General features: G+C 41.0%; 1 protein-coding gene across 4 annotated transcripts in view; it reads left to right on the forward strand.

The window, feature by feature from the left end:
• Positions 1–9,140, forward strand: part of EPHA3 (EPH receptor A3) — a 201,079-nt gene extending 191,939 nt beyond the window's left edge. For 3 of the 4 annotated variants that reach the window (XM_053386344.1, XM_053386343.1, XM_053386345.1), the window contains 3 exons: positions 258–451; positions 6,035–6,190; positions 7,908–9,140. In XM_053386344.1, the coding sequence (XP_053242319.1) occupies positions 258–451; positions 6,035–6,190; positions 7,908–8,013 (456 nt within the window). In that variant the 3' untranslated portion in view covers positions 8,014–9,140. The remainder of the gene's footprint in view (positions 1–257; positions 452–6,034; positions 6,191–7,907) is intronic. The other variant, XM_053386346.1, reaches the window with a different exon arrangement.
• Positions 9,141–14,500: the final 5,360 nt, after the last annotated feature.

Consider the following 14,500-nt stretch of genomic DNA (forward strand, 5'->3'; position numbering starts at 1 on the left):
CTGGACAAGACCAAATAGCACCTTCTTCAAAGAGCCACACATTATCCTCTGCTTCCTCTGTCACTTTTGCGTATCTCCGTTTTGTCAAGTGGCTTATTTTGCAAATAAAGAGGAAGAAGGACACGCTGGAACAATTGGAGAATGAATAGATTGGTTTTAAATACCGTGCGTCCATGACAATGTAATGGAGAACCCTTGCAGAACCAAAGGGGGAAGCATCTCCTGATAATGTCTGCAATCTTTTTCTCCTTGTGCAGGTAATTAAAGCCGTGGAAGAAGGGTACCGCTTGCCACCACCCATGGACTGCCCAGCTGCCTTGTATCAGTTGATGCTGGACTGTTGGCAAAAAGACAGAAACAACAGACCGAAGTTTGAGCAGATTGTCAGCATCCTGGACAAGCTGATCCGTAATCCCAGCAGTCTAAAAATAATCACCAATGCAGCTGCAAGGTGACACAATACCTTCTACATCTTGCACACTGAGCATGAATGTGTTTGCTTTCTCTACCTCCAGTAATTACAATATATTTGCTTGGTCCACTACCTACTTCCATGTTTACAGCTATTTCTTATTAGTAGTGTAGTTTAAGTTGGGGGCTGGGGTGGGAGGAAGCTATCTATTTATCTTCTAGTAGGCAAACAGCATCCCTGACTGTTTGTTGTTGTCCAAAACCCAGTTTGCAAAGGAGGCAAAGGAACATCTAGTTTCAAAGTTCCTGCTGGTTGTGAATTCACAAGACCAGTTCAACAGAAAGCTGTAGGTGTGCAGCACCACAGGAATACTGTGATGAAAGCACACAGACCTTATCAGGACAGAGCATTTTTTGCAACTGCATGGTCAGGTTGAACAGGTGCAGAAACTGTGAGAGATTTCATCCTTGCAATCTCAACTTGTGCTCTTTTTCAAAAATGCAGTTTTAGGCCTGAAGAAAATATGTCAGCAATGTCTAGTGAAATTTCAGAAACTATGCCGTGCAGATGATGGTAGTGAAGGCAACCATCATTCCCACTGATTTAGAGACAACTGCATAGCTCTTTGCCCCTATCTAGGTGCAGAATAAATTACATCAAACTTTTTAAAATAACTCATATGAAAGCAAACCAAAGGGATTCCAGAGGAGGGCAGCAAAAATCACAGTGCTCAGGCTAAAGACCTACAAACAAACAAACAAACAAACAAAAAGGTGTTCAAGCAGCAGAAGAAAACTTGTAATTGGAAGGGAGGGAAGGGAAGAGAGAGCTGAGAGTTGATTCCCCCTGGTCAGGAAGTTCCATATCTTGGCTCAACATTAAATAATACTTTCTCCTACTAGTTCAATGTTCATCAATTATGAAATCATTTTATGCTCTTCTTTCTTACTAGGCTGATTGGCACTTTTGTAATCAGTGTTTTTCAGGTACATGCAGACTTTGTGTTTTGGAATACAGTGTGAAAAGGCACAATATCTGAAGTTTAGTTATAGTTTAGTTTGTGATTGTGCCAGAGCACTTGCACAATCTAATCATAACTTCTTTGATTTGTCTCTGCGGTTCTGTCTGGGTGTCTGAACATTGTTAACTTTTTCTCCGCTCTGATTTAATCTGTATAACATATAGGGGGGGGGTGTGGGGGTGTTTTAGGGCAAGTTGAGTTTTGATCACTTCCATTCTTTTTCCTGGTTCAGATTATTATTTCTTACCTTCGTGTGCACTGCTTTACAGTTGTGAATATGAACAGTAGCGGCTGATAGGATGGCATGGGTGGAGCTGTGTTGCTCTCCTGGCTTCCCAACACAATGGGTCTCTGTTGTGTTAAACTCCATGCTCAACCAAGCACCAAAATGCCAGGAAATTGCAGCTCCTTGGGACTACCGTATTTAGGCAATATGGATACTGTGTGGTATCCTATGTTGCAAGTTGATTCAAGCTTTATTGCCACTTTGGAGCTGGATGACTGTGGATATGAATCCCAGATTTGTCTGTTCACTGCAATAGCCACATAGAGTGTGTGTAATTGAAGTTATAATGCAAATAACTGGATTAAAACCCAAGTTCTTAATGTAAGCTCCTCAAAAACTAGACGCTATAGAACTCTATAGAACTTGAGTTGGAAAAGCAAAAATACCCTGCCCACAGGTTTCCAATATTATAATCATAGTAAATGAAGACCATTCAGTGTTGTTGACATTTACAACAATTTGGGGGGCTTTCATTGTCTGAAGGGACGCTTTGGGCATCTATTGGTGAGCAGTCCATAAATGGTTGTCCTTAGGCGAAGATGATGCCTTTGATGTCTGATTCGCAAGTCTCGGTCTTTTTAGCTCAAGGACCAAATGCAGTAGCTATCTGATTATTACTGAACTGAGCAAACATGATATAAAGAAATATCAGGGGAAGCAAATGTGCCATAGAGGTAAGTCAATTTTATTTAAAGAACATAGTCATATTTTTTTATCTGAATGACACTTTAAAGCAGCATAAATGACTGTAAAGGCAAAGTTGTACTCCTTGTGGTACTGAGATAATTAAAGTCAACAACATGTCTCCATGCCTCCTCAGTGTGACATTTATTTTCTTATCTCCTGTTGGAAAGTAGCTATACCTGTGCTTTCCATCTGGCAGCATATATGTGTGTGTGTGTGTGTGTGTGTGTGTGTGTGTGTGTGTGTGTGAATGAAAAAATCACACACACTTGTGCTTTTGTTGACCTTAAAATTAGTCTAGGATTATGGTCCTTGGGGTCATTTATAAGCCATCAAAGTCATATTTCAGCTCACATAAATGTTCAGCAGCCTTTTACATAAGCAAAAATGCAAGATATTAAGAACTGCTCATTTGAAATAGATGCTCTCCCAGTCATGAGACACTCGAGTGCAGCAGAGGAGAGCTAGCTAAGAAGACAAGTAAAAATAGATGTGGAAACTTAGAGGGTAGAGTATGCAACATTTCTCTTAGTAACACACTGCTGCCTCTCAAATAGGAGTGCTTGATGGTAGTGGTTACAAATTGAGTTATATCTTTCCCCACTGGACAGCTGGCACGCTCAGAACAGCAATTTGTATCAGTAGGAGGTAGAGCTCCATTGCTATTTATATGTTTATTTCGAGACATGATGTGGTGCGACAGAAAATTCTTTGCAATGTGGCAACATCCATCTCAATGACAGCAAACCATGGCTTTCCAGGCTTGCATGCAAAAGAACAAGGTTAATTCCAGCTGTTAACATAATAGGTCAGTCCATAAAAGCCGACTGCAAGAGGCCATTGGTGGAATATATACTCTGGAATCTCACTGCTGAGTGGGTTGCTGTCCTTTTATTTATGACAGCCATATGCCAGCACATGCAGCCTTCCAACCATGCTCAGTGCCAGAATGACTAGCACCGAAGGTTTCCCTCCTGCTTTGCCAGTACACAGAGAACAGTTTTGAAATGTTGCTAGTGGGAGTGGGAAGCGGCAAAAATGAAAGAGGCGGGGGGGAGTTGTGTTTCAATTCCCCTGAGCAGACATGTAATTTCCATGATTTCTTTTTAATGATTGCAGTCTGACGCTAGTAGGACCTGATTTATGAAAAGCTGTGAAAGATCAGGTGGAACCCTGCAGGACGTCATTTACAGCTGCACGGATTGTAGCCCATCTAATTTGTCTAGTAAAAGTGTGAGCTTATGGTGCACATCACCCAGCCCATAAATTTCATGTTTAGACCTGCTGTCTAGGGGGCTGGGTCAAAGGGAGGGGAGTGGAAGCCCATAGATGCAGATGCTCCGAAAGCCCAGCACTCCCTCGATGCGCATGAGGAGACATCACAGACTCTTCACAGTGAGAGACAAATTCCTGCTCATTGATAAACTGTCCAGATGTCCTCTCCAAGGAGGAAAGGAGCTTTTTTTGTGGGGAGGGGGGAGAAATGCCCTCCCCACTTAGAATCCTGCGAGAAAAATGATACTTTACAATGCTAGTTATTCTGTGGTTACTTGAAATTAGTTCATATTTTTGTCTTCATTACACCTTGGTCCCGACAACAGACATAAAAGCTGCACTGGGATTGTCTAATTTGTAATCCTGCTGCTCTGCTTTTTCTCATGTTGTTTAACATTCCACATGCACACAAAAAGGGAGCAGTGACGCCAGTTCCCCCCTTTTACTAGAATGAAGCGGCATGTTAGATTGACCAGAGAGAAAAAGCAACTTCTCCATACTTCATATATACTTTAATAAATGCCCTGGGATCGTAGTAGCTATACAGAGAAAGCTATAAATAAAAAATGTGGACTTCATGAGACAAACAGAAGTTAGCTAGCTGTATCCAGCATAGTTAATTGCATTTCCTTTGGATTTGTTTCGGAAATGGACATTTAGGGGAAATGGCTGAGCATCAAAGAAATCATACATACATATTAACAAGAACTGAATGCATAGCGAGAGCAGGCAATTGATGCATCAGATAGACTCTTTTTAATAGCCATGTTAAGAAACTCAGCTCCTTTATAGCAATATCAGTCCTTCACCACAAGGGGTGTTGCGTTGCTGATAATAATCTGTCCAGCTGAAATGTGTTGACTAGTTTTGGAGATGGAGGGAAAGAGAGAAGGTTCATATACTAAGAAGCTACAAACAATTCTTTTGCGTATTGTTGAGTTTTGTTTTAGTTGTCTTTAATAAAAATCCATTTGGAGCAGAGACAAGGACTTTGGCCAACAATTAAGAGCATTGTCCTCATTCTGTGATAGACAGGGGGATAATAGGACAGCTGGTGGAGAAACAAAATCACGCTGTTGTGCCTGCTGGGCTGGTGAGAGAGTGTTTTTGGTCAGTAGGCACCCAGATTTTTGTACTTTTATCTCTTATAACTGTATTGGGCAGGTGGGGGTGATGTTCATCTCCCAGGTTTCTTCATAGCTGATAAATCAGACATTATCTGATCAGATAACATGAGATGGTAGAAAAGGTAATTTTAAGTGCCTTTGTTTGTTTGTTTGTTTGTTTCTCTCTCGAAAAATAAATCATTTGTCTCTGGTGTATCAAATTACATGGACAAACTGACACAGAGAATTCCAACTTCCTATGCACCAAAAAAGGATATTGTTTTTACTGCATGTACTCTAATTGTAGAAAGATGATTGAGAAGATCACATTTAAGCATGGCACATGTTGACTGACTGGCAGGGAAAATAGTAGCTTATTCCTCAAAGAAAAAATCCACTGTTATATTTTTATATGTAATATCAGCAACCAAAATAAAAGTGGGAAGGAATATCCAAATAGGTCAATTGTAGAAAACTATTTGTGATGATTTACTTATTTGTTTTGCTGAGTCTCCACTATGTATTCCAAAGCCACAGGATAATTTAGCATATAGTTTGCTCATCACCTTAGGGATGCAATATCATGGAAGCTTAAGTTTTTAAACTTTGTTTTTATGAAGCAAACAAGCTTTCTATCTCTGTCTCTGCAGGCTCTAAAATGCAAAGATCTCTCAGGTTTCTTTTGATACTCCAGAACTGAAAATTGTTGTAGAAATTTTTAGGGAAGCATTTGGTGATTTCATTGCATTTGCTGTCTGTAATATTTTGCGCTGCCAATTCTGAACAAAGCCATCTAGAGATTTTCAGTCGTGCTGCAAAGCTCCAGATGGTCACATCCTCCTATTTAAGCCACCAGTTCATAACGTGCTTAAAATCACACTGCATCAGTTGGTTTAATCTGAGATTAAGAGCGTTTATCACTGGATTGGCTTGGCTCTTATTTGAGGTATGTTTGTCAAGTTACACATACCTGAGCTAAATCAAGATGAGCTTCATGAAAGCTTCAATTCAAAAGAAGTGCCCTGACAATGCAATCATGAGCTTAAGACACAAGCCGAACAGCTGGTTCACTTAGGCACTGTGATTTCTCTGTTTTTCCCTAAAGCAATAGATTTCTGCAGGCATTAAATTCTGCACGCAACTTGCACCTCATCTGAAAGATTCTACTGGGACTTGTTTTAAGTCCAGATACATAGGGAATCACAGTGTATTTCTGTTCTCTCACCACCATCACATTCATTTTATTCCAGGCCATCAAATCTCCTTCTGGACCAAAGCAATGTTGAAATCTCAGCCTTCCGCTCAACAGGTGACTGGCTCAATGGCATTCGGATAGGACAATGCAAGGACATATTCACAGGTGTAGAATACAGCTCGTGCGATACGATAGCCAAGATTTCCTCAGAGTAAGTCCATCTTAAAACTGTTTCTTTGGTTGCTTTTGCATTTTTCATGCCATTTCTCAAATTATGAGATTTCAATCTTGTGGGCAGTTCAACATCTAGGTTTCAGTGAAATTAATGCAACATATGAGCCCAGCACGCAGCCCAGAACACATGCTCCTTTAAAGTCAACTCAGGCTGCAGCCTTAACTGGGTGCAAGTCCCATTGAATTCAGTGATACTTACCTCTGAGTAGACATGGATAGGATTGCACTTCAAGAACACCTTGCTGAAATATACCACCCATGTGTTCAGTTACATATATGTCAATTTGAACAATAGAGTGTTCTTCATAGAATCATAGAGTTGGAAGGAAACATGAGGGTCAGCTTTGCAATGCAGGGATCTTTCACCCAATGTGGGGCTCAAACCCATGACCCTGAGATTAAGAGTCCCATGCTCTACCAACCGAGCTGCCCCACATTTGTTCTACTTCTTTGAAAGGCTGTTGTAAAATCATAAATGGAAGATCTTCTTTTGAAAGCAACATGTGACTTTTTTGCTCCATCTGACTCGTGGCTGGGATTAGTTTAGAATTAGATGTGTCAATTTTTGATATAGGTCAACAGTTCAGCATAATGAAATTTTTAGCTTCCATATTTTTGAAATGGAGCAGACGTTCTGATTTCTCAGGAAAATAGGGTGTTCTTTGTCCAGTGTCAGTTACGCTGATGTGGGGCTGGAAAAAAGAAGGAGAGGGAGATCATTTTTGGCGTTTTGAAGATTTAACAGAGCCCAAAGATCTCAAGGAGATATACACAACTTTTCCTCTCTGTTTTATCTTACATCCTATGACCCAATATCACTCAAGCTATATGGTGAATGTGGATTCAAACTGAGGTCTTTCTGGTCATAATAAATTCTCTCACCGTGGCACAGTACTGCCCCTCAGGATAGATAAAATACTCAACCATCTGTCATTCCCAGTTTGTGAGCCAGGATCATTGGAATTTATTTATTTTTAAAGCACTCCGCCACTTGCAATTCTGTTCACAGAAATCCTTCAAGCCCTAAAACTCAGACTCTTTGAATGAACCTTTTCCAACTTACCTAGGACCCTGGATGCCATTGGTTACCATATGTGAAAATTCTAAGAAGAAGCTATGTATGACAGTAGCCACTGGCATCCAAAATAGTGGTCCTCCATCAGTGGCATAGAATGGGTTGCTGGTGCTCGGGGCAAGGCAAGTGTTGCGCTCCCCTGGTGGACTGGGCAGTTGCTGCTGCTAGTTGCGGTGGCCGTGCACCTTCTCAACTTAGCAGCTCAGCCATCCCTGGTGTGGGATTCATGGGCATTGTGCCTGGTTGTGCCCCTCTCATAATTTTGTGCCCAAGGCCATCGCCCCTCTGCCCTCCTCCCTCCCCCATTACACCACTGCTCCCTGTCTCCCACATACTTCTGTTTAAAGCATCCAAACTCTGCAAGCTGCTGTACAGGTGCAACAATTTTTCTCAGCCCCTGAGAATGTGTTTGTGTTGCTTCCTTGGGATAGCTATTTTCTTAGATATCAGAAACACACTCCGCTGCCTTTGGCCCATCTGGAAACATTCAGGCCAGCTACCACTGTTTAGCAACATGCAAAGGAAGTTTCCTCATCGGCCTAACATTGTGGATTCTTTTGATGTGCGAAACACTTTCCAACTTCTCTGGAACTCATCAGGTGTGTTTTGTCTTTTCCAGCGACATGAAGAAGGTCGGTGTGACGATTGTGGGGCCACAGAAAAAGCTCATTAGCAGTATTAAATCTCTAGAAATGCATACAAAGAATGGCCCCGTTCCAGTGTAGGCTACCAAAACGTTGGCACTCGAGACACAACGAGAGGAAGCAAGAAGTTGCTGCAGAGGTCATGGTGATGAGTGAAAAAGTGCAAGACTGAAAAGGCACTCTTGTAGCATTGTTGGAAGCGTGACATTTTGGGCCCGTTCCAAGCCCACTAAGAGACTCATACGTTGAGTTAAATTGCCTTAAAATAGGAATGAAAAACTTTTCTCTCTCTCTTATTCTTGAAGGGAGGGGGTGCCTTTCCCACCTTGTAATAATGGACTGCTCAAACATATACTGCATTTGAAAGAAAATGTTGGTTTCTTTGTTTTATTAAATCCTTCCATGTAACTTAGAACCATTTCAATGCTGATGGACTGAATATCAAGAAAGGCAAACAACTAAACAGTGGATGTTATGCTAGGTTTTGACCAATTGTCAGCAGAAAGCAAGAGAGGGAAATACCCTTGCAGTATTTTTTTTATATGCAGAAAGGATAGGTGACTAGTATTTTATTTCTATAAAAAAAAAATTGTAATGCTCTTTTGGGGATAATACCTCAGCTCTGTCTGGCCATATCTGCAAGGATATTCTTGCAACATTCTGTTTCGACGGTGGAAGGAAAACATGAATAATGTTGGGTATAAAATGAGGCAATAGTTCATGAATAATATTTGCTGTTGGGGCTGGTTTTGATGCATGTGTTCTTATAAAAAAAAAGTCTTAATTTTTCTTTTAAAAGGCATATTTATTTCCCTTTAAATGTTTTCTTATTGTTTATATTTATATATGTTTTGACTGGGTTTAATTACTACCAAGTGCCAAATCCTCCCAGACTTTGGCTGCAGCCCCAGACATTGGGAAGAAATTTCAGTACAAGTAGTGAGACATTACTTTTAAGAAAATAGGTCCCAATCTAGAGGATCTGAGGTAAGTGAAGAAAGAGGCCTACATGCCCACAAGTGAGTAAATTTTCATGCACCATGTTCTGGGTAATATAATCCAATGAACCACACAATCATTTTTCTCCAAGGAAAACAGCCATAGTGAGCTGTTCGTTATTTTCTTGACAACTTAACTCAAAGTTGCATAACTGCATGTACTTAACTGTTTGCAGCGTGCTCAAAGTGTTGAATTGTGCCAGATTTTTTGATTGCTTTTTTAAAAAAACACCCAATCTATACAATGCATTACTTGGTGATAAAATTATTTGCTTATAATACTCTGGGGTCCAAATAGGAAAGGTGAAAATCCCTTTTCTTAGTTCTTATATTAGAGAAGTAAGCTAGCATTGTTGGCATCCACTTAAGAGTAAATGATTACAGTATGTTTCTAAGGCTGCAGTCTTAAACACACTTACAAAGATGTGCTTGTAAGTTGTACTATGTGAACAACGTGTATGGGACAATATCCAAATCAACACGTATCCTGTTTGTATTTTCTCTTGGCTACATTTGCCCTCACCACAGTACACGGCAGCTTTTAAGATGGATTCGAGTCATACAGTGGCCTGTTTGCAAGACATGTGAAGTCAAAACATGGCTTGGCATGAATGCACAGGTCCTCAGAGTGGAGATTGCAGCTACTGCCCTCCTCCCCTAGTGCTGTTGCGCTGCTATGAGCTAAGCCATGGTTTGGATTAGCTCACCATCCGAATCTAGCCTTATGGTTTGTCACACTCCAGGCAAACAGTGAGCTGCAACCATGGTTTGCTCTTGGGTTTTACAGCTCATGGTTATCTAGAGGAGACATACCATGAGACCAGGTTCGGACAGTATGCTAAACCAAACCATGGTTTAGCTTACAGCATGGAGCAGCAGGATGACCAGGAAAGGAACACAGCAGCCACTGTCTTTTCTCAAGAACCCTCGTATTTGTGTTAAGCCATGGTTTGGTTTTGCATTATGTGCAAACATGCCCAATAGGTGATCCGTTTTGTAAAAAGCATAAAATGACACTTCAAAATGCTGACACTCTGACTATACACAGAGCACTGGTGTACTTCCCTTGCACACCTTTGTAACTTGCATGCCCTTCCAATATGATGCCATGCTTTTTAAAGTTCTCTGATCATAGCAGGATCTGGAAGTATACAATGCACCATCCTAAGCCCGTGTTCTGCAAGGATTCAGATCTGATTAATAATGTCAAATAATCACCTCCCTTCTCTTTAGATTTGATCTCCAGCCATAAATACACCATTCCTGCTAGCAGGAAGTTTTTGTATTGTTTTTAAAGCAGAACAATTCTATTGATGTTCCTGGAAGTGCTATCTAGAACAAATTGTCCCCGAGGCAATTTTAAATGGCTGTGAAAGAAAGAAAAAATGTGTATTAGCTGGGTTTCAAACTACATTTTAGTCTTACCTATCCTTAATTATCTTTCAATGTCTAGTAATACCACGGGACATAATTATGTGTGTGCTCAGTACTAAAGACTGATTTCATTGTTTGTTCAGGAGGAAATTCCTTTTTTGCAGAGGGTTTTAAAAGAACTTTTTGTCTTCTCTTTCTTACAATGTTTTGTACTGTTTGGTGGCCTCCAATAGCCCCCATTCCCCTTCTCCCCCTGTACATATGTAAACATAGCAGTGTACAATTCTTAACTGTGGAGTAGAGGAAATAGAAATTTTGTGGCCATCTTCCTGTACAGGACCTGCCTTTGATTATTATTTACATCAAACAAGCATTGCAAAGTCTTCACTAAGAATATGTACCATATTATTGTTTTTGTATCTTAAAAATATTGTTTTTACATATATTATTTATTTCTGTTAACATATAACATAGGGTTTTTTTTTGTTTTGTTTTTTTTTGCTGTACTTTAGACTCCAATAAGCAATGTATAGATGTGATTTGAACTGGCAAATCCACATTTGCTTTTTAACCTTTATTTCAAAGCATTACTTACTCATTTAGTTAATTACGTTGTGCAATTGTAGATGGCCTGTTACTAATGTAAAATGATTTGTAGTGGAAACATTTATATTTTTATAATAAACATAATGAAAGTATTTTTTACATATTGGAATACACAGGTGATTGTTTTGAAGCCAAGGAAACTTATTGTTGGACAATCATTTTGTATTAAATCTCCAACAGTATCTGGAGCAAACTTCTCAAATTTAGGATACAGCTTCACCAGAATAGCTGGTCATGTTAAAAAACAGCCCTACCACAATCCAGCAAGGGGAAGTGTCTATGCAGAAGTAGACTTCCATTCCACATGCCAAGCAGTGATGACAGCAGTGTTTGTGCAGTGTCTCATAACACCTATTCTGTATGATCTTCACCTGCTGCCTACATCCCACTGGACCCAATACTTCAAGGTGTTAGTGCTGATATACAAAACCCTAAATGGCTTGAGCCCCAAATACATGATCTAACACCACTCCCCATACTAAGCCAACACAGGCCCTAAGATCAGCATATGACATCCTTCCAATTGTTCCACTGGTGGGGGTGGTTGCGGGTCAAAGCCCTCAAGCCAGCCCCCCAGAAGAAATAAATTCACACAGACACAGATTATGGTTTAAGGTTAATGGGCAAAATTTAGGCCACAACTTTATTGATTACAGCAAATGTGAGCGGTATTGGCTTAGGCATTGGCAATAAGCTAACTGATTCCTGCCCACCTTGCAAGGAGTCAGGAAGGGTAAACCACTAATGAGGAAGCCACATCGGGGGGAACCCGCCTGCAGCTCTCCTCAGTGTTCCCAGAGGCCTGGCATGGCCCTAGCCCCTCAAGCAGACTTTGGATCCAGGCCCCAGATTCCTTTCACTGAATACCCTTGAACATGGAGGGGCAGGCAACGGCCGACCTCCCCTCCCCCACACATCAATAAGCCAATGCCTAACCGCCAAACCTTACATAGTTGTGACAATTGCTAAGAGGTAGAAGAAAACCAAGTGGCCAGTGACAATCTGCCAAATGGGAAAATTCCAACCCGGCCCCTGGCCCAAGACAGGTGACTAACCAAAGTCCAAAGCAAGGCCAGAGGGCACCTAAAACAAAAGGGAGGGTGGGCGGGTGTTCGGCAGCATGAAGCAGGTGCTCAGCACATTGTGCTGCCACTTTTATACCCCCCCCCCACGATCACCCCACTCAATTGTGATTGGCCAAAAGAGGCCTGGGGTGATCATGGCGCCACCCTGGCATAAAGGGAATCATTCCCACCATGCCAGGGAAGGGGGAACTGTGTTGTGGGCCCAACCATCCTTTAAGATGATCCAATCTCACGATCAGGGTGGCCCAGGTGGGATAGAGCCGTCTCTGTAATGGTACCCCAACTATGTAGTTATACCTCCTGGTGCCACAAATGGCTAGTACATTACTGGGCTTTGAGTGCCAGGTTGAGGCATATTTGTTTAGCTAGGCCTTTGGTAAAATGCAATTCAATTGTCCAAGATTATTATCAACTGCTGCTGTTTTGTTGTTCAGGACAGTTTTGTGGGGTGGTTGTTAGGAAAGTTAGTTGTTTTGTTGCAGGCTCAATCTGTGTATGATTTTGCAATTGGGAGCTGCAACACAGGCCTAATAGGTTTAATTATACCGATTAGCAATTAAATCTGATTAACTGAAATGAATGAAAGGGGCGCTGCCGCAGAAACATACGTTTGAATGAATCCCTTCCTCTCTCCCGACTGTATAAATTCCACTTTCAGCTACCACTTGGTTCTTCACATAGTGGGTGTTGCAAAAAAAGATAACCAAAGAGAAAAAGTGGGGCAGTCACCTTCCAGTCAAGAGCTTGTGCTTGCCTTTGTTCTAGGAGCATTCTAGGAATAAAAGGCTAGGAAGAATTGGATCTGAAACTCATGAGAGAATGAGGAAATGAAATAATGGGCAAGAAAATGAAAGTCTTTGTTGAGTTCAAAGGCGCTGGAGCTCCTCTCATAATGCTAAGGCATCCAAACGCTGTAAAAATGCACTCTTCTTCAACCATATAAGCCAAGGTTTATTTATTGTGCTCTCCCCCCCCCAATCATCTCCCCACAATGTAAAAGCATCCTGTAATGCCCAGTTTCCTTTGGATGTTCATAGCAAGAGGGATAATTTATCATCTTCCCTCTGCCTTAAAGTTTTATGTGCCTTTCTAAAGCAAGGATCATTTTAAAACCAGTGTGTGGAATTGCTTTTGCATATTAAGTACTGTCTTGCAAGAAGAATTGGAGGACGGGGAAATGTTCTAATCCTATATTTAAAATTAACTGAGAATGATGAAAGACATCTTGCGGTATTATCATGCAGGGAACTGATGTGGTACATATATTTCCATTCACCTTCGATGACACTGTGCTAAGCAAGCTGTTTGGAAAGGGGAGAGGTAGTCAGGGAAAGGATTTCAAAATGGTACACATTAGGAACTTGCTCTGAATACCGGCAGGTCCAATGTCAGCACATGGCATCCTCAAGCAGTTGCCAGGACCTCGGTGCCCCAATAGGCTTGGAGAAATATATATATTCCAGCACTACTTTTCCATACCTAGGGCCAGGGAATAAGCTCTTTTGGAACTTGGATGGTATGGGGGATTTTGTTCTGGTGCTAAAGGAACCCCTTTTCAAATGGTGAGAGGCAAAGGTAAGAGGTGGCAGCCAAACCAGGGCTTCCAGGATGAGGTCTGACAGTGGTGCTGCCTGTTGTACCACTCTCAGGAATTGGCTATCAGAATCCAGCACTGCAGAACACTATGAGCAATGAAGACGCCAGCAAGGACTCTCTCAGACTTTTCTGCATTGAGGGATACTTTATGCTGGATGGCTGAGAGATGGAAGGTCATGTAAGACTCAAGGCTCCCACATTAGCCATGATTGATTGATTGATTGATTGATTGATTCTATTTCGCTTTTTTATTGTTTGGCTTACAAACAAAAGATAAAAATAACATAATGGAACATCACGAATACAGCATAAATCATATAGAAAACAAATCATCAGTAAAACAATCACAAATCACAAACAAAACAATTACCATCTATGTAACACTATTAGCAAAACAACTAAAAAATAAGCTAAACATCACAGTTACACCAAAAACCATATTATAGGATTCACAAAATATGACAGCATTCACATCTATAAAACAATATTAACAGCATAAACAAATAGCAACAAAACAAACAAAGCCCTGTTGAATTTGTACACATGCTCTCCCCTCTGCCATGACTCATAAACTTTCACTCTATTCAATGCATCAAAAATGCAACTGCAATATAATGCTCCTGGCCACAGTTCCCTTCTGAAGGATCCTTGCGGTAGAGGTGGTCAGCACAAAGACTCTCTCCCTCACATCCTTTCTGCCACTGTGACACTTTCATTTTCATAACAGAAAAAATGGAATACCAGAATAAGACTAGGCTGCAATTTGGAGGTTAGGTGATACTCTGGTGTGTGTTTAACTATGATTAAAAATACAGTGGTACCTCGGGTTACAGACGCTTCAGGTTACAGATGCTGCAGGTTACAGACTCCGCTAACCCAGAAATAGTACCTCAGGTTAAGAACTTTGCT

The sequence above is a fragment of the Podarcis raffonei genome, chromosome 4, assembly GCF_027172205.1.
Source record: "Podarcis raffonei isolate rPodRaf1 chromosome 4, rPodRaf1.pri, whole genome shotgun sequence".
In the NCBI taxonomy this organism is placed as follows: Eukaryota; Metazoa; Chordata; class Lepidosauria; order Squamata; family Lacertidae; genus Podarcis; species Podarcis raffonei.